The following is a 20,356-nucleotide window of genomic DNA, read 5'->3' on the forward strand; positions in this document are numbered from 1 at the left end:
TTATAGCTCAAAAAGGGAAGTCACCTGAAGTCAATGACTCACGCAAAATGGGACATAGTTCCTTACTCAGTGCTCAACATGGAAGTTACATTGCAGAAATCACCATGGTGGATAAGGAATCTAGATCTTGGAAACAGCAAAATTAAAAGCACTAAAAGCTTAGAGATTCAGTCAATTAAGGCCCTTAACTGAAATTAAAACAATTTCAAACCAAACTGTAACTAAATTTCTACAATTCATATTACAACTCTGATATAAGTAAGAAGTGATGATTCAACTCAGATAGTGGGTATGGACAAGCGTGGAACCCAGTAGACTGAATGATGCAAAATTTCTAAGCATTCGCAGTCCCTTCAGCTGTTCTTCATACAACATGGTCTCTAGCTGCTTCATCATCACAGGGTTATACTGCTCCAAACAAGCGTCATTGTCTTCAATGCGGCATTGAAATACAACACAATTGTAATGGTTAATTTTATGTGTCACTTGACAGGGCCATGGTACCCAAGTACATGATCAAACATTATTCTGGATGTTCTGTGAGGGCGTTTGGGGATGAGAATAACATTTTTTTTTTTTTTTTTTGAGAAAGATTAGCCCTGAGCTAACTGCTGTCAATCCTCCTCTTTTTGCTGAGGAAGGCTGGCCCTGAGCTAACATCCGTGCCCATCTTCCCCTACTTCATATGTGGGATGCCTACACAGCATGGCTTTCCAACCGGTGCCATGTTCGCACCCAAAATCCAAACCAGCGAACCCCAGGCCGCCAAAGCAGAATGTGTGCACTTAACCGCTACGCCACTGGGCCGGCCAGAGAATAACATTTAAATTGGTGGATTTTTGAGTAAAGCAGAATGCTCTCCATAACGTGGGTGGGCCTCATCCAATCAGTGAAGGCCGGAATAGAACAAGAGACTGACCTCTCTGGAGCAAGAAGGAATTTTGCCTACAGATGGCCTTCAGATTTGAACTGCAACATCAGCTCTTCCTGGGTCTCCAGCCTGATGGCCTTCAGACTTGAACTGCAGCATCCGCTCTTCCTGGATTTCCAGCCTGCCAGCCCACCCTGCAGATTTTGGATTTGCCAGCCTCCATAAAATCACACGAGCCAACTCCTTAGACTCTTTCTCTATATATACATATCCTACTGGTTCTGTTTCTCTGGATAACCCTGACTACCACAAGTATGCAGATATTTGTCCTATATGCACAGAACACAACAGAAATGCTATCCCTAGTCATACCTCAGAGAGACTATCCTTAGTCACAGATACAATTAAATCAACAATTAACACAGATAAAAGATAAAAAACAAATGTAAACCAGGGAGAAAAAAAAAAATAAAGGGAGGAAGAGAGAAAATTACATTTGCTTTTTTAGCTATCACATCATTTATTCATATTTGAGCTTAAAGAAAAAAAATTCCTTTAAAGTTTTTTTTAAAAAGATAACCCATCTGCTTCTGGAGTATCCAGTTACCAGGCTCCCTGTACCTGTCCAGAAAGCACTTTTATTCCAAGTTGAACCAACAATATGGACTACTTTTTTGGAATACTATCTTTCGTCTGTTGCTGTAATTTCCAAACCACAAGTTTTGTTTGCCATAACTACCTCCCAAGCCAAGAGATGGTCTCACTGCCCAGAATCGGAATTTATTTCCAGGTCCCCTTCCAAGAAACCTGGTTAATTAAGCCTTGCTCAGTCACGTATGTTACATATATGACATACTATGTCCCATCGCTTACTCTGTGTGATATCTACATGTAAATATTTGTACATAGTTATTCATTCACTCAAACATATTTATTTAGTTCCTGATATGTGCGAGGTGCTGAGCGAGTTATTGAGTACAGAGTCATGAACAAGACAGATATGGCCCTGCCTTCATGGATCTCATATTTTAGTGGGGAAGACAAATAACCACTAAGGAAATAAATTACGATAACTGTTAGGATGGAAAGAAAAGGAGCGTTATGAGAGGGAAGAGGCCACCTTTAAGTTGAATCTTGAAGATAAAAAGAAAATAAAGAAAAGTGAGGGAAGAGAATTTTAGAAAACAGCAAATACAAAAGCTCCGAAGTGGGGAAAACTTGGGAGTACTTAGAAAATATCAGAAAATCTATGTGGTTGAATCCTGATGATTGATGGAGAGGACTGAAAACAAGGTAGGATACGTAGGCAGAGACCAGATCATAAAGGGCTTTTTTTTTTTTTAAAGATTGGCACCTGGGCTAACAACTATTGCCAATCTTCTTTTTTTTTTTCCTGCTTTTTCTCCCCAACTATTCTAGTTGTAGGTCCTTCTAGTTGTGGCATGTGGGATGCCGCCTCAGCATGGCCTGATGAGCGGTGCCATGTCTGCGCTCAGGATCCAAACCAGTGAAACCCTGGGCCGGTGAAACGGAGCGCGTGAACGTAACCACTCGGCCACAGGGCCAGCCCCCATAAGGGGCTTTATAGTGAATTTTTTAGGGCAAAGAATGGAGCCCTCCTGTACTTGAAAATTAGATTCCCTTCTGAGAAAGTGAAACCCAGAAAGACTAAAGCACAATGCACAAGAATCACCATCTGTGGAATGATTACAAGCAGAAAAGAAAACATGAGTGAGAGGCTGGAGAGTTTGAGAAACACACAATTCCAGAGTGACTACAGTATAGACACAGAGAAAAATGATTAGAATATGATTATAACCTAAGCTGAAACACAATCAATGATACTGGACCCCACCTAAAGAAGTAATCTGTTAACAACTCTGAGATATTCCCTAAAGGTACCTCTCCAGCCATCATTTCATATGCACATGGCGGTAGTGGGGCGGAAGCACAGGGGCTTAAAGAAAGACATGAAGTTTCAGCACTTGGACTATTTTCATCACTGATCATAAGAACACTAAGGATTAGATCTCAAAGTTCATTCTGTCTAATCCCTTAGTTTTAAAGGTGACAAGAGAGGTTTAGGAGATTAGATGATCAGCCCCCAAAACACAGCTGGAACTCCTGGGCTAAACTGTTTCCACTGTGATAACTCCCGACCAGACGGTAATATGTATTCATTGTACTACACCATTTTATATAAGGGACTTGAACATCTGTGGGTTTCGGTATCCATGGGGGTTCCTGGAACCAATTCCCACTGGATACCTAGGGACAACAGTTGCTCACACTCTTAATCTCATATAGGAGTTGAAATTTCATATTCTCATTCCATGCAATTGATAGGTAAATTTTTAAATGAAATTATGTTTCCTAAGAAATAAGAGCTATTTAGCCTTCTATGAATCCTTTCTCTTTCAACTATGAGCAATAGTTATTTAGTTAACTCCAGCCTATATGGCAACCAAAGTGATCCTTTTTATAATGAAAGTCATAATGTGCCTCTCTGCTTAAAACCCTGAAGTGACTCCCATTCCACCAAGCGTAAAAGCCAAGCTCCTCCAATAGCCTACAAACTCTGCACCTCTGTGCTCACTCTTTGCTTGCTACACTGTCTTCCCTGCTGTTACTCAATACATCAAGTACCTTCCTGCCTTAGGACCTTTGCACTGACTGTTCCCTCGGCCTCTAACTCCTTTCTCCCACACAAGCTGAATGACTAATTCCTTCATCTCTTTCAAGTCTTCGCTCACATGTCATCTTCTCAATGAGACCTGCCCTGACCATTCTATTTAAAATACTACAGCCACCCCTCTGCACTTCCAATGCCTCTCACCCTGCTTTGCTTCTTTTACTATAGGGTTTATCACTTTCTAATATACTACATCATTTACTTTCTTATTATGTTTGCTGCTTGTTGTCTGTCTCCCTCCACCAGAATATAAGCGCCATGAAGGCAGGAATCTCGGTCTATTTTTTTCACTATTATATTCCTAACATCTGAAACAGTGCCTAACCCCCAACAAATATTTGCTGAATTAATTAATTCATTCATTTAATTAACTGCATTTGGAAATTTGACCACTCTATGTCTACCAATAATCGAATGTCATAAATAAAGTGGGTAGAATCAAAGTTAAATCTTTACCCAGATATGCTGGATCTTCCAATGGATTCCATTCAGAAGGGTAATACATACTAAACCAATAAGACATTTCCAGTCTCTGAAATTCTTTGGTGCTGCCATCAATAAAACATAAAGGAGTTATTGTTTAGTAATTAAAAGATGATCAATTACTCTTTTTCAAAAAATGTCCAAACTTCACCTAAAATGGGTATCAAACCAATCCAGAAGGTACTGACAAGGAATACTATTTATAGTTGGCCCTCCATATCCACAAGTTTCACATTCACAGATTCAATCGAATTGAAATTTTGATGCACAGTTGGTAGAACCATGGATATCAAAGGCCCACTGTATTTTTTGTACTACACCATTTTATATAAGGGAGTTTAGCATCCACAGATTTTGGTATCCAAGGGGTTTCTTGGAACCAATCTCCCATGGATACCAGGAGACAACTGTATTTAGCATCAATTAAACTGTCAATTTTTCTTTGTTATAATCTTGACATGTTCCCTTGCATAGTATTCTGAGAAACTACCATAAAATGAAATCTAAGCAGCATGTGCACGAGCGTGCATGCATGTGTGTGTGTGTGTATGTGGTTGTGTCTTTATAAGCAGTCATGACATAGTACCTGAAGATAAGCACACTGGCCTATTCCATGTCAGTATCATATACATCTTTCAGCTGTTTTTTTTTTTTCAGCAATCATGATGGATTTGTTCTGAAATATCCTCATTCTATTTCCAAGTTTTTTGTAAACAAAGACAAACATGGAAAAAATGGCTGGCTGATAATAGCACTGCAGATGGCCACTGCGTATGGTCAAGCATTTGCACATCTCTGGGAATGCTGCCCACACCGTACATTTTTTATGACGCCAGTGTACCAACAACACCACCCCTACCCTATCCTGGAGTTGTGTAGTGTTCACCCCTGGGTCTGTTCAGAACTAACTGGTCTAGGTTGGAACTGAAATCAGTGATCTTTCTCTTGGAAAAAGTAATTCAAAATTACTGACAATCAATATTAGACAATGAGATACGAACTGATTTACATTAATATAAAGTCCTCAAAACATTTACCAGTAACTAGAAAATAGAGGAGGTATAAGAGACACAACTATCTTAAAATAACCATATGATAGGTCACAATTCCCCATCCCTGAATCCTTGTTTAGTTGGCAGTAGGTTTTCTGGTAAAAGGTGGAAAAATGTGATACCCATAATGATCTTATAGCACCCTCAAGTGGATAAATATTAGACTGACACTGTTTTTCTTCTTGAAGAGGTGTTGGTCTATGATATGAAAAGTAAAAAGAGAAGGTGGTGGAATCCTTTCAAACAAAGAGTATTGGATGAATGAAGATGTACCAACCCTTGTCAGAAGGGTTTGTAGTCTGAATTATTTTTCTAATAATAAAGATGGATTTTGGGCTGATCTAGCCATACTTTCCGCATAGTATTCCCCATTCTTCCTCGTCATATGTACCAAAGCTGTAATCTAAACCTCTTGCACCATACGCCTATGAATGAAACCAAGTAGCCCCACTATAGGAAAAAAGGTTCAAGGCTATCTTTATATGTCAACATAATAACATATTTTTTAAATAAAATAAGTTCCATGCATACATATTTACAGACTATATCCTCAAGGAGCATAGTTTCAGCTGATCCTCCAAACCATGTGGCAGGGTAGAAAGAGTACTAGATATATGGTAAGATAATGTGGATTCTAAGGTTAGTTTTTGAACAAATTATCAACCTCTCCATATCTGATTCTTCATTTTTAAAATGACAGAGTAGAAAAAGCAGAGGCTACTAGTTGGTGGCTTCTTAGTGTAATTAGTTAAGAATCTTTTGGTTCTAAACCATAAATTTACTCAAGCTGGCTTAGACAACAAAAAGGATTTTTTTTTTTAAGAAAAAAAGAGGGAGGAAAAAAGAAACGCTGGAAAATTAAATAGAAGAGTATTAACATACTTCTAGGGTCTTATTCAGTTCTACCCACCTTTTCCTGATACGCACATCCCACCTGTAACCCCAGACAGCATGAAGCTTTGTTGAAATTGTTTACATCAGAGTCAAGAACCAAAAAGAATCTGTCTACAAATATTTCTCATATAGTCATAGATTATTTGTGTAAGTCCTTCCTGAATGGTAATATACAAGTTTCTGAGATCCAGATAGACTTTCTCTTTTGCATACGGCGTCACTAGCAGCTATACATGTTACTTTGGGAAACTTGGGGGATCCAAGAAAAGCTACTTTCAGATATGCTGTTTTTGCCCCTGCTGTATGTGGCTACCTTGCTATGGCTAAGTTTTTGTGTTCTTTGCTAAATAAATCAGACATTTAATCTGTGTATGTGTGTGTGTGTACTCATGCAGGAGACAGGAAGTCTCTTCCCACAAATCTATAGCCTACCTGAAATGACACACTTGCATAACTAAACTTTTCATAAGTAAAATACCCCTACCTACCTCAATTTCACACTTGCAGTCTCTCGAATGGATCTTGCTTTTTCACATCTCTACTTATTCAATTGTATTGCTCCTTCTGCTGGAAGACACATACTTGCCTTCTCCTCTCCTGTCTTATCCCCATCAACTCCACTACCTCATTACCCAGGCTAAAGGGATCAAAGCAGACACCTACTAGGTGTCTACAGCAATAGTACTCACCACTATGCCATATTTGTTTCTTCTTACCTCTACTCCTCTATTAAACCATGTACCACTCAAGAATCAGGTGTTTTCTTCATCTTTCTTTCTCCAGGGCCTAGGGAGTTAAAAGATGTACGTATGTGTTTATTTAGAAATGGAATTTGACATGACAATAAAAATAGGCCCAGCATCCAGACACCAAAGATCTGACTGTCTTGAATGCCCTGCCCTCTCTTCCCTCTCATATATTCGCTTAATTATTCATACTGCTTAATCTGGAAACGTTATCTGGAAAAGATTTTTTAAAGATTTTTTTAAAAGGTCAAACTAGTAAACAAAAAATTAAGCAAAACATGAAAAAAAGTGTTTTCTTTCTACGTCCACCTTGAGAAGCCCCATATTGGGAACTAGTTTTGCCAAGATGAGAAGCAAAACTAGTCCCCTCACTTTCTCTCCTCACTCCCTTCAGTCCTACATCAAAGATCCAGTGCTCCGTCTCCTTCAAAGTCAAAGGGTATCTATGCCAGCAGAAAACAAATTCAAATCCACCTGCTATTGTAAAAGGCTTAATCCCCTGCTGTGGGGTGGTACCTGAGAAGTGAAGAACAAGGCTGCCTATGGCACTTAACTACTGTGACTGCCTCCATTTAAGGTCAGCACCAACCAAAGATAGAAAATTCCAGCCTAAGTTCTGATTACATTTGCTTAAAGTTTATTTTTTCTGTCACTACTGTGTATACAGCAAGCGTTTGATAAATGTCACTCTTGATGAATGCCGCTTACTCTCTAAAAGCAGCTACTTCCTCCTGTTTTCATGGCCTTACCAAGGTAATTTTACATGTTCAAGATATGGGGTGGTTGGAGGTTACTCTGGTGTTGGAATTAGGAAAAAGCGTTGACAGATCCCAGAGTGATGAAGGCATGTGCTACTCAAGAATGGCCTCACAAGACGGCATTCGCAGACTAAGTGCCACTGTCCGGCAGCTGGTTCTCAGATGCTGGGCTTCTCAGTCCCTCCAGAGATAATCAGATCCTTAAAAACAGATCAACTCTATGTAAAATCAGATATTTTCTTTACCAGAATGTTTATATAGTTCATTGTTACTGGTCAGCTTTCCTTTTCAGTGACAGCACCCTCTTTCCTAATAGCAGCCATCCTCTAGAGTTATAGCTTAACACAAATCAGTCTGTACTATTGATTAAACTTTCCTGATGTGCCCAGAGTGGCTTGAAATTTATCATCTTTTAAAATTGCATTCTTCTTTCTGGCATTTTCTCAAGTCTCAATAAACTATTTACCTATTTGCCTGGATTTTTCACAAAATAGTGTGGAGACATACACTATATTGTGGGCTGGGTCTTCTATCCAAGTGATTGGACAGTGAAGGGCAAACTGATCTCCCCAAAGACATGTGGCTAGAGAGGGGGCAGAATAAATGCCACCATTTATTTTTGTTCAAGAGGACCATAATAAACTACGTATATTTAAGTGGTACAGATGTCAACATATTGAAATAAAACAAAGCCACATTATCTCAAAATTAGAGTTAGTTAGACCCTTCTATATAATAAAAATACTCTCCAGCAACTGTGCCTGTGAAGACTCTAGCCTCTTTCCAGCTGGGTGACATTGAGCAATCTACTGAGACTCTCTGGGCCTGTTCCCTCCATCTCTAAAATGAGAGTATAATGAGGGACAGTGTTTAGGTTCTCAAATCAGCATGGAGGAAAAAAAGCCTAAATCAAAAGTACCTTTGAAAATCACTGGAATTACCCATAAGCATAGTATATTGATATTAGTGTACGCAACACTATATAAATTTTACAGGCACTAAATCTTGAGAAATCACTTGGATAAACTAAAGAAATAAAAACGAATGTATATATGCATACGTCTAGGCATTAAAGTCATTCTGGTTTTAAGTTAACTCTAAAATCACGAACACTGAATGGAGCAGGGATGGAGAACACAAGTCCACTGCTTAACAAAAGTCAGCGTCCTTCCTTTTTTCTGCTCTGTAGCCTATCAGAAAATCTCCCAGAGCAGTCGTTTAACGCGGCTATGCCACAGAGGTAGGTGTGATTTATCCAGCGAGTACTTTGAGAGAAGAACCTTTGTAACTCGTTTGGGGCACCGGCACTTAGAAGCACCTCACTAAACAGGAAGATGAATTATTATTTACCCTAGATTAGAGCTCGGGCCATTTCAATGGAATAATAACACTATGGAAATTTTAATAATGCAAACTTCTCACATACATCACCGCCTCGAGACCGTACAAAGTCCTTAACTCAGGAAATGCTTAACCCAGGAAACGCTTAGCCCAATCCTTCCGGCTTCCGTAGTCTCGTTCAATTTCGTGAGACCTAGGCTGAGCTCCGCGGCGCCGCGACTCGGGTGGCTCCGGGACACTTCCGGGAGGCCGCTCTAAGTGTTCGTGATGTAGGTTTCCGGCGGATTCCAGGCTGCTTCTTCAGCCTCCGGGACCACGGGGCTGAAGTAGTGGGCACAGAACGGGGAGGCCAGCAGCCCACCGATCGTTGGGCTCAGTAATCTCTAGCCATGGACCGGGACCTCCTGCGGCAGTCCCTGAATTACCACGGGCCGTCATTGCTGTCCCTGCTCCGGAGCGAACAGCAGGACAATCCGCACTTCCGGAGTCTCCTGGGGTCGGGGGCCGAGCCTGCCCGGGGCCCGCCGCCCCAGCAGCAGTTACAGGGCAGGTAATGGGACGGCGGCGCCGCTGCGAGACGGGGGAGGGGACGCAGCTCGGGGCCTCGTTACCGCAGCCGGGCGGCTGAGTTCAGAAGCAGCGGGGCCGCGGCCGTGAGCACGTGAGGACTGCGGCGCCGGTGCGGAGGGCTAGAAGGAGGAGGGTCCGCTCTCCTGGTGTGAGGCAGTGCGGGATGCGGGCTGAACAACTTCTCTGGTACTGCCTAGCGGTGGTGCGGATTCTTTAGCTTAAAACCCCTTGTGCTTTCGTATCTGGAGCTGCGGGCGTCACTTTTTAAGTTTCCCCGCCCTCCACCTAGAGACTGGGGAGTGAGAGAATCCCTGGTTAAAACTTTGTCTCGGAGGATGTACAGTCAGGAGCTTAAAATGGACCTGATCGGGCGATGTGTATAGCCGTGAGCAGGAGCTTGCAATACTGATAGGTTTTGCACATGTACCAGTTTTCATAAATTTTGTTTCTTTTTAAGAAAAGAGAAGAGAGTTGACAACACTGAAATACAAAAATTCATTTCCAAAAAAGCGGATCTGCTTTTTGCACTTTCCTGGAAATCAGATGCTCCCGCAACTTCTGAAGTTAATGAAGACAATGAAGGTGAGTTTAATCTTAAAATCTTTTGATTGCGGTTTGGTTTGACAGCACTTCTGATGAAACAGGACACAAAGCTATTGTTAGTAATTTTGTTAATTATTTTTTCAGATCATTATGCAATCATGCCACCTTTGGAGCAGTTCATGGAGATACCTAGTATGGACCGGAGAGAGTTGTTTTTTCGAGATATTGAGCGTGGTGATATAGTGATTGGACGAATTAGTTCCATTCGGGAGTTTGGGTTTTTCATGGTGTTGATATGTTTAGGCAGTGGCATCATGAGAGACATATCCCACTTAGAAATCACAGTAAGTTACTTTGCAGTTATTTGATTGCTTCTGTTTTTGATAAAGAGTCATCTCAATGCAAGAATTATGTCTTTTTGCATACAGGTATGCTTAAGTGTGTGCTGCTGATGTAATCTTGAGAAATAAGCAGTAATAGACAAAAATTAAGTACCTTTTTAAAAAAATTATTAGTGGTGATGGAGTTACTTACACAGTTTCCCCCATTTCTGGTTTTTGGGGTTTTTTTGGTCCCTTTGATTGGCAGGGGTGGGGTCCTTTTTCTAAATGATATCAAAGAGATATCAGTGGATATGGTGAGATCGATTGGTATTCCAGGCTTATTTCTTCTAGCTGCATGTGTCCTTATTTATTTAGTATTAGGCATTATATACTTGGATGTGGATAATTTAGAAACAAATTCCTGTCTCATTTATGTATTTACAATAATTAAATGTAAGTGATTTATACATTATAAACCTGAATTGGAAATAGTGTGTCACTTTAAAAGGTTTAATGTTTACTATTTATCAAGGCAGATAAACAGGGAAGAAAAGCTGAAAGGATCACAGACTGGGTCACAGACATAAACTTTGGAGAATTCACATTTCATTTTCATTGGAATTTTCATACTTTCTTTTATTACTTTTTTTAAGAAGTGCAAAGTATCTTTTTGTTTCATAATCTATACTGAACATTTACCTCCTAAAACATATTGCACATTTCATGAGATTTTACTTTTTGAACTTAACCAGAAAATTCTTTTTATTGTGTTTGGGCACAGAAATTTGCTTATAACTAAATCCTTATTTAAATCTAGACTTTAGGGTATTAGTTGTTTTTTAATGTTCATGTCAACTATTAGCTGTTCATACTGAACAACTATGATAAAAGAAGACACTTCTCACCAAAGAATGGAATGTCTGGTGTTTTAAAATACTTCTCATTGCAGGCTCTTTGTCCATTAAGAGATGTGCCTTCTCACAGTAACCACGGAGATCCTTTGTCATATTACCAAACTGGTGACATCATTCGAGGTGATCAGTTTCATCATATTAATAAAAGTGTAACAGTTGTCAGGTTTTTGTTTTTATTAATTTTGAAAATGTAGTCTAATGAGAATAGTGTTTGGAAAGGTTTATTTTTTTATGTTACTTTGCATTTTCTTGTTAATCAGCTTAGTTTTCTTATTTTTTTAAGCTGGAATCAAGGATATTGACAGATATCATGAAAAGCTTGCAGTATCTCTTTATAGCTCATCTCTTCCACCACACCTATCTGGTATTAAATTAGGTGTAATTAGTTCTGAAGAGCTTCCTTTGTACTACAGGTAATTTATCCACATTATTTCAAAAAGTTAGTTGCAAAACAGTTTTTTGACTAAAAAATAGCAAATTTTGTCCAACTTCTGACAACAAAGTGGAATTTTAATTTCTATTTCAAAATATGCTCATTTTATCTTTATAACCCTTAAATTTCTTCAAATTTGGTAAAAGGAACCAAATCATAATATTGCCACACCTTCATGTACAAAAATGTATGAGTATTTAAACTCCATGTGATAATGTTATTTCTTTAATAGAAATGGGACATGCTAATTATGTTAGTTATATTTTTGTGATTTTTTTTTTAAGGAGGAGTGTTGAACTAAATAGCAATTCTTTGGAATCCTATGAAAATATCATGGAGAGTTCTTTGGGATTTGTTAATCCAGGAGTAGTTGAATTCCTTCTAGGAAAACTAGGAATAGATGAATCTAATCCACCATCTTTAATGAGAGGCCTACAAAGGTATAGTAATCAGTATTATTCCATTAAGTAGTGGGGTGAATGGTGCTGAGCTCAAAACCTGCATAACTGAGGGATATATTTGACTGTTCTAAGCATAGTCGCAGCAGTGTGCCAAAGGTTGAATGAACTAAATGATCCCAACTCCTTCTGGAATGGAATCTCTTATAGATGTATACCTTGTGATTAAGTAGAGAAAGATCCAGAAAATTTGTAAGAAGTTTGTGTATATGCTAAAGAAAAATACCGTTTAACAATAATCGTCATTCCTGAGAGATCAAGAATTTTGTTTTGTGGATAGGTTACAAATTTCTTGCTTGGGATTCACATTTTCAGTGTTGAGTTTTTATCTGTCAGAGTGAAGTATAGTTACAGAAGAAGTATTTATATGGTTTGACTTTTATTTTCTTTAATAGCAAAAATTTCTCTGAAGACGATTTTGCTTCTGCGTTAAGAAAGAAACAGTCTGCATCTTGGGCTTTAAAATGGTATGAAGACTTTGTCTTTCAACAATTGCATTATCTAGTCTAAAAGGTTAGGATAAGGCAAGCATTCTTATGTCATCATCAAGACCAAATTTGTTTATAAATAAATTAAAATTCTACCATTTTGACATTAGCTGTTCTTTAGGTGTAAATGGTGTTGTGTTGTAAACTTAACAGACATAAGTTTTAGTCAGCATTTTCATTTTTTCCCAAAGGAATTAGTATATTGATACCTGGATTTCATAAATATTTGTTGAAATTATCCAAAGGCACAATGCTTCTTAGGTATATTGAGAACATTGAAAGCTAAATATTAGCCAGATTTGATTTGCTTTAAAACTTTATCCATGCTAACATTCTGTTTGGTTGTTCTGTGAAATGTTTGTGATACTTTCCAAATGTCGTCTTAGTGTGAAGATTGGAGTTGATTATTTTAAAGTTGGACGCCACGTGGATGCTATGAATGAATACAATAAGGCTCTGGAAATAGACAAACAAAATGTGGAGGCTTTGGTAGCTCGTGGAGCATTGTAAGTAGATCATGGGTTTTAAGAAATATTTACAAGGTAAATGTGTACAAGATTTATGAAGAGCTCACAAGATAAATTCCTCTAATTTTGTTTTATATCTCTAGATATGCAACAAAAGGAAGTCTGAACAAAGCTATAGAAGATTTTGAGCTTGCACTGGAAAACTGTCCAACTCACAGGAATGCAAGAAAGTACCTCTGCCAGACACTTGTAGAAAGAGGAGGGCAGTAAGTGTCAGATTTTGTTTAATAGTAGAGATTTAATATTCAGCAAGTATAAAACCTTGAACTTAACGTAAGGAAGTAGCATCTTTCACTCACTTAATTATGTTATGACTCTTAGTTTTCAATTTTGGTAAAAATCTGTCTTAAATATAGTCCCCTTTAAATTTTGCAGTCCTTTTTTCTTTCCTTAACTATTGAGGTGTTTTTATGATTGGAGGTATTTAATATTTCAACTTTATTATTCTGAATATCTCAGTACATAGTAATATAGATGGAAAGATCAAAAAATTAGGTAAGTATTTTTTTCCTGGACATACACTAGAAGTTTTTAATAGAGAGGAATTTAATTTCTAATCTGTTTCATCATTCTAGGAGTATAATGCCAGAAATATGAATTGAGAGCTCTATAGTTAATTTTGAAGATTTCACTGTTATATTCAGCTTATTGCTCTGCTCTGTCCAGTAGAATTCACAAACTCAGATCAAATGGAAGAGGAAATCATTAAGAACAAACCCTGTAACTTATGTTACTATCCTGAGATGCTGGCATAATACCTGCATAGTAGCTGTATCATAAATAGTTAATGACTAACAGATTAGTCTAATCTATAAAATATTTTGAAGAAACAAAATACTTTGAATATAATTTGGTAACAGCCTGAGTTAATTGTTTAAAAAAAATAGCATCTTTTGCTATTAATTTTTTAAAAATAGAATGTCTTTTTTCTGTTTCATGAATTTCCTTGATCATTCCAGTTTGTATGATCATTCCAGAATTCCTAATTAATAAGACTTTGCAATATTTGTTTTTAACTCATATGAACTTCTGCTTGGGCTCAAGTTATTGGAGCAGCTTTTTACTTTCTCACTAGGTAGAGAGCTAGTACCTATTTAGATGTGGTTGTCTTGTTACCCACGAATTGGTGTCTTAGCTGAGTGAATGGCAACACCACCTATCCAGTTATCTAATCTAGAAATGTTGATTGTCTTTGATCCCTTATTCCCCACATCCAGTCTGACACAAAAGTGATCCCGTTGAAGCCATTGGTCTTTTGTTAATTTGTCTTAGAGTAATTACTTTTTTCTTCTTTCTAAAAACTGAAAATATTTTGCAAAATCCTTTCACTGCTCCATATCCAGACTTTCTAATTCTGAATTTTCACAGCATAGACTTGTGAGCGTCATCCAGTAATTACCCTAACTACAGGCTGGTTGTGATTCACATGTATGTGTTGGTATTTCCAACTTTAAAGGTGAATTTTCTGGGAAAATTTTTCTGTAGAAAGGGAAATTCTTCATAAACTACTAGGAAGAGCCAGCCTAGGTAGTTCTATGCTAAAGCCCAAGATCATACTAAATTTACAGAGGACATCAGTTGATATGGGTTTTCTCGTGTGTTATACTAAAAGGCCACTGCTGGCCCTATAGTATGGCTTTGGTTACCAGTAATGGATTCCTGTTTGTTTGGGTCTTTTGTTTTTAATGGAGATGTAATTGACATATAACATTAGTTTCAGGTGTACAACATAATGATTTGATATATGTATATATTGCAGCATGATCACCACAATAAGTCTAGTTAAAATCCACCATTACACAGTTACAAATTTTCTTGTTTGTGTGTGATGAGAACATTTAAGATCTACTCTCTTAGCCACTTTCCAATATCTAATACAGTGTTATTAAATATAGTCACCATGCCCTACATTACATCCCCAGGACTCATTTATCTTATTACTTGGAGTTTGTACTTTTTGACCACCTTCACCTATTTCACCCACTCCCCCACCTCTGCCTCTGGCAACCACCATCTGTTCTCTGTATCTTCGAGTTTGGTTTTTTTGTTTGGTTTTACGTGGTCTTTTTACCAAAGAAATAGCAGTAAAAAGCACATGATTTAGGTAATGTTCAATTTGGAAAATAACTTGCTAAACATGGTTTTTCCCTAGTAAGTTCTCTCATATAAGCCCCTGACCTGTATGCATATTTGAGGACTTTTTATTTTTTACAAACAAGCTAAATCTTCCTTTCAAATTTAGGTTAGAAGAAGAAGAAAAGTTTTTAAATGCTGAAAGTTACTATAAGAAAGCTTTGGCTTTGGATGAGACTTTTAAAGATGCAGAGGATGCTTTGCAGAAGCTTCATAAATATATGCAGGTGATTCTTTACTTCCTCTTAGAAACATAGTAATATTTGAAATTAATGCCAAAACTTAACTTTCTTCTAGGGAAAACTATTCTAGATTATTTAGTTAAGATATTATAAAAAGTTTCTTTTTAGATATAGCTTTTTCTAATTGGGTTTGACATTGCTTCATAGCTCTGCCTCTTCTTTTTTATTGGTTAGTACTCAAAAGTAAAAATAGCCCTATGAGAAACATTCCTATTGCCTAAATTTGGTATTTGGTTTTGAGAACTGTCCTTGTAGTGAGCTTTCCTAGTGGTTACAAAATTCACTGTTATTACTGTAATTGAGCTCTAATTATAAAACCCTTTTTGAGAAATACTTTAAACTGTCGTTTCCTGTAATACTGATGATGATGTTTTCTCATGCATTTTCTTCTGAATTGGACCATTGCTGCTGTGTCTGACATCTGGTGCTGCTCATCCCCATCCTCAAACTGGAAAATGGTTTCCTATGTAATTATGCATCCAACTGGGCTGTGCTTTTTTAAAATGGTTTGTATTTGAACATGGTGATTCCCCCCTCAATTCACCTTAATGGAATTTCTTTATCTGAATTTTATTTATAAAATTTGTGTCCTATCTAAATTTTTCAATTTTTTTAAATAATTTTTCGTGTATTTTATTTTTTCCCTTTGTTGCACTCTGGGTCATGGGTACCAATGCAATGGCTTCCCCTTTTTTCATGGACTACCAACTGCAATATGGTCCTCAATACTGTTCTGGCTATTCAATGATTAATGCCAAACACCTGTATGATTAATTTTTATATGTTAAAAATACTTGTTTAATGCTGGATATATGGTGATTTGGGTATACCACATCTGGTTTCTGGTTGGGGGGTGGTCTTTTGAAAACTGGGTTGTACATATTCTGCTATTTTTAACGTGTGGTTTTTTCCGATATCTGGGTTCAAAAAGAAATCTTTGGAATTAAGAGAAAAACAAGCTGAAAAGGAAGAAAAGCAGAAAACAAAGAAAATAGAAACAAGTGCAGAAAAGTTGCGTAAGCTCTTAAAAGAGGAGAAAAGGTAAACTATAATATTCGGTTAAGTTAATTTTTAACTTAAAAACAACTACTGAGTTGAACCAAAGTGCCATACGGAAGTAAAGTAAGTAAAAAAGAATTTCAAGTCATAATCAGTGATTCTTTGCAAGTATGTGTACCAAAAATTTTTCTATAAAAGAGATTAAGGAAAGTGGAATCTAAGGCTAGAATTCTTTAAAAAAAAAAAAAAAAAAAAAAGAATTAACCTTAGAATTAAAATGTATGTATGTTATTTTACTTATCCATATTTTATGGAGAAATGTTACAGAACTAGAGCAGTGATTCTCAACTCGGGGCAGTTTTGTCCCCCAGGGAATATTTTAGTTGTCCTAACTGGTGGAGTGCTACTGGCATCTAGTGGATGGAGGTCAGGGATTCTGTTAAACATCCTACAGTGATGGTATAGGACAGCACCACCACCACCTGCCTTCGCAACAAAGAATTACACAGCTAAAAATGTCAGTAGTGCCGAGGGGGAGAAATTATGCACTAGAGGCAGCCAGATATAAAACTTTAGTTCTCCCCTTCATGGGTTCAGATGGTCTGAAATTTTTAAGGTAATGTTGGAAATGTCACTGTGTCTTTCAGAAATGATGGATTTGCTTATAGTGACAACTGTCTACACAAGTATTTTTCCCCAAACGTCATGCCTGATGGTAAAATTGGATCTTGTAATAACTAAGATTATTATAATTGCTTATCTAAGCCACAGCTTTTATGAAATCTTTGAAGAGAACAAAATAGACCTAAAGTTTTTATGGATAATTAAGAAACATTTTGTGCTTAACATTTCTGATGAGTTAACTACATTTTTTTAGGCTAAAGAAGAAAAGAAGAAAATCAACTTCTTCCTCTTCAAGTGTTTCTTCTGCTGATGAATCAGTTTCTTCTTCATCATCCTCTTCCTCTTCTGGCCACAAAAGGCATAAGAAACGTAAGAGGAACCGTTCAGAGTCTTCTCGAAGTTCCAAAAGGCATTCAGCTAAGGCATCCTCTAATCAGATAGATCAGAATAGGAAAGATGAGTACTTCCCAGTTCCAACCAATACTTCAGCATCTTTTCTTAACCAAAAACAAGAAGTGGAAAAATTACTGGAAAAGCAGGATAGGTTACCATATCAAAAGAAACAGGTAAAAGAGAAAGATAGATGCCCTCTCTCTTCATCTTCAGTTGAAATTCCGGATGATTTTGGAGGTAGGTCTGAAGATCCAAGAGATTTTTATGATAGCTGTAAAACTCAGGCAGGTAGTAGCAAAACAGAAAAGCCATATAAATCAGAAAGACATTTTTCCAGTAGAAGAGATTCCTCAGATTCCTTCTGTAGGAATTCAGAGGACAAGGTGAAAATTTATGGTTATAGGAGATTTGAAAAAGACATAGAGGGAAGAAAAGAGCACTCTAGAAGGTGGGAACCAGGTTCCTTGAGGTATTCCACTTCACCAGCAAGCTCAGACTACTCTTGGAAGTCAGTTGAAAAATACAAAAAGTACGCTTACTCTGGATCACGTGATTTCAGTAGACATGAGCAAAGACATCAGTTAAATAAAAATCAAGGAGAATATGAAAGAGAGGATAATTATGAGGAGGATATTAAAAAAGAGGTTCCAGAAGAAGATGGACTGAATATCAAAGAGCAATCAGAAAGTGGAGTTAAAAAAAATTTACCTCAAAATTTAGTCAATATATTTAATCAGATAGCTGCATTTGAGAAAGAAAAGGGAAATAAGCCAAAAAATTAACATGCCAAGGGAATTAGCACCATTATACTAAAGGCTGTTAATGAAAGTTTTGGGTCTTTTAGTCATAACAGTCCAGCGCAGAGATCTTTGCTCCTAAAGTTATTTTATTTGTAGAGATTGCAGAAAGCAGATGCTTTTCAGCTATTCTTAAAGTATATTTGTTTCAGTGGTAGGTTCCCTTTTCACTGCTTGATTTTTAGGCTTTTCATGTGTATGTTTATGTACAGTATTTCTACTCTGTTGATTTAAACTTCTTCACCTAAAGATGAATCTCCAAGTATTGTTTCTTCATTGTATTATGGTGTATGAGAATTCCTTGGGTCCACCTCATCCTGCTCTTTGAGAGAGAATTAAATTTGTGCTTTGAACACCTGAGTCATTTTCATCAAAAATTATTTCCTTCTTTTTTCTGTTAAATTAAAAGCCCTCAGCTTTTGAAAGAGATATATTTAAATGTTCCTTAAGTTCCATTTTATAGTCATCATTTGTTTATTAAATTTTTTGCATAACTTTTATTTTAAAATGGTAGATAGATATCTGTCATGTTTAATTGGCCTGATTTAATTAAAAATGGTTTGTATACTAGCTTAGGAAGTACCTTAGAAATAAAGCCATGAAAGTTGAATAGGGGTCCATTTTGCTTTTTTCTCCCTTTTTTCTCCTAACTATTGCTAGCAGTATACCCCTAAGAAATTTCTTAAATATTGGCAAGACCCTTGGAGACTACATTCCAGACAAGAAAAGATCAGAATAGAAAAGAATTCTTTTAGCAAAAACAGCATTGGCAAGAGAAGCACTCTATAAATCAGGTTCTCCTCTAAAGGAAAGAAAATTAGAGAGCTGTCCTAGAGTTGTGAGTATCCAGTTGGGAAGGCACTGGGTATGTTTTTTTGTGTTTTTTTTTTAAAGATTTTATTTTTCCTTTTTCTCTCAAAGCCCCCCAGTACATAGTTGTGTATTTTTAGTTGTAGGTCCTTCTAGTTGTGGCATGTGGGATGGCGCCTCAGCATGGCCTGATGAGCAGTGCCATGTCCGTGCCCAGGAGTCGAACTGGCGAAACCCTGGGTGAACTTAACCACTAGGCCATGGGGCTGGCCCCTGGGCATGTTTTTAAACAGCCTAGAGCTGGCCCGCATTTTGCCTTCTTAACACCTCCTCTCCCCTGATGCCTCCTTTCTCAGGGTGTGAATTTAAAAAAAAAAAAAAAAAGACTAGGCCAACAGAGCCTGATTTTACTCAGAATAAATTCCAGCAACTGGAGCTGAAAAGGAAGGGACTTGGATCGTAAAGATCCTCCCAAAATTACTGAAAACAGTATATAGATAAAGACAGGAGTCATAGGTGTGGAATTTATAATGGTCTTTAGAATCTTTCCAATTTAAGATTCTAGACAGTGTAAATGACAATGGGGCTTTAATACTATCACTCATGATGATGCTGGATGGGTGGGTTGTGGGGGGGTAGGTGAGTATCCACTTAGAATGTTCTGAGTGAGAGATAATGATAGAGGAAGAAGACACTTTTTAGTCCTTGTTCTGTTCTTGCCAAGAGTGAAATACCAAAACTTCAAGCATAATTAAGTATGTACTATTTGTGACCTTCAGACTTCAGTGATGAGAGCCTAATGAAAAAGCTAAAATTTGTTTTGCAGTGAAACAGAAGCTGGTCAAAAACAGTAAGTAATAGCAATAGAAATAGGTCAGTCACTCAGGCATTAGTCTTTGCACCAAGAGACTTACCTTAAAAGAGAGCCCAGTTCTTTGTATTATTAACAGCCCTCGTGTCATCCCTACATAGTCTCCATAGTGCTATTTTTTTTTTTTTTTAAGATTTTATTTTTTCCTTTTTCTCCCCAAAGCCCCCGGTACATAGTTGTATATTCTTCGTTGTGGGTTCTTCTAGTTGTGGTATGTGGGACGCTGCCTCAGCGTGGTCTGATGAGCAGTGCCATGTCCGGGCCCAGGATTCGAACCAACGAAACACTGGGCCGCCTGCAGCGGAGCGCACGAACTTAACCACTTGGCCACGGAGCCAGCCCCTCCATAGTGGTATTTTTAAAGAGTGAAAACTCTGTTGACATAGCCCTTGAT

At 37.6% G+C, this 20,356-nt stretch overlaps 1 protein-coding gene and 1 long non-coding RNA gene across 4 annotated transcripts in view; one reads left to right on the forward strand and one right to left on the reverse strand.

Annotated features, from left to right (window-relative positions):
* Positions 1-9,057, reverse strand: part of LOC102150894 (uncharacterized) — a 267,423-nt gene extending 258,366 nt beyond the window's left edge. The window contains exons 1-2 of the long non-coding RNA XR_288777.4: positions 8,923-9,057; positions 6,709-6,778 (exon numbers count right to left, since the gene is read on the reverse strand). This is a non-coding gene — a long non-coding RNA (uncharacterized lncRNA). The remainder of the gene's footprint in view (positions 1-6,708; positions 6,779-8,922) is intronic.
* TTC14 (tetratricopeptide repeat domain 14) lies at positions 9,006-18,891 on the forward strand. Of its 3 annotated transcripts, none has more exons than XM_001495771.5 (12): positions 9,006-9,387; positions 9,865-9,989; positions 10,095-10,294; positions 11,223-11,307; positions 11,471-11,600; positions 11,905-12,060; positions 12,474-12,545; positions 12,953-13,072; positions 13,177-13,299; positions 15,336-15,453; positions 16,400-16,509; positions 17,345-18,891. In XM_001495771.5, the coding sequence occupies exons 1-12, from the start codon at positions 9,227-9,229 to the stop codon at positions 18,264-18,266; spliced, it is 2,322 nt and encodes a 773-aa protein (XP_001495821.1). In that variant the 5' UTR covers positions 9,006-9,226; the 3' UTR covers positions 18,267-18,891. The 3 variants fall into 3 exon arrangements, 1 of the variants encoding a protein (XP_001495821.1); XR_011429055.1 differs by having other exon boundaries at positions 9,014-9,387; positions 16,417-16,509; XR_002801731.2 differs by having other exon boundaries at positions 9,018-9,387; positions 15,336-15,974.
* The last annotated feature ends 1,465 nt before the right edge of the window (positions 18,892-20,356 follow it).

Source organism: Equus caballus, chromosome 19 (genome assembly GCF_041296265.1).
Source record: "Equus caballus isolate H_3958 breed thoroughbred chromosome 19, TB-T2T, whole genome shotgun sequence".
In the NCBI taxonomy this organism is placed as follows: Eukaryota; Metazoa; Chordata; class Mammalia; order Perissodactyla; family Equidae; genus Equus; species Equus caballus.

Coding starts and splice junctions, on each gene's coding strand:
- TTC14 (XM_001495771.5), top strand. CDS start 9,227: ATGGACCGGGACCTCCTGCGGCAGTCCCTGAATTACCACGGGCCGTCA. Junction 11,601..11,904: donor GAGCTTCCTTTGTACTACAG/GTAATTTATCCA, acceptor TTTTTTTTTAAG/GAGGAGTGTTGAACTAAATA. Junction 13,073..13,176: donor TTGGTAGCTCGTGGAGCATT/GTAAGTAGATCA, acceptor TTATATCTCTAG/ATATGCAACAAAAGGAAGTC.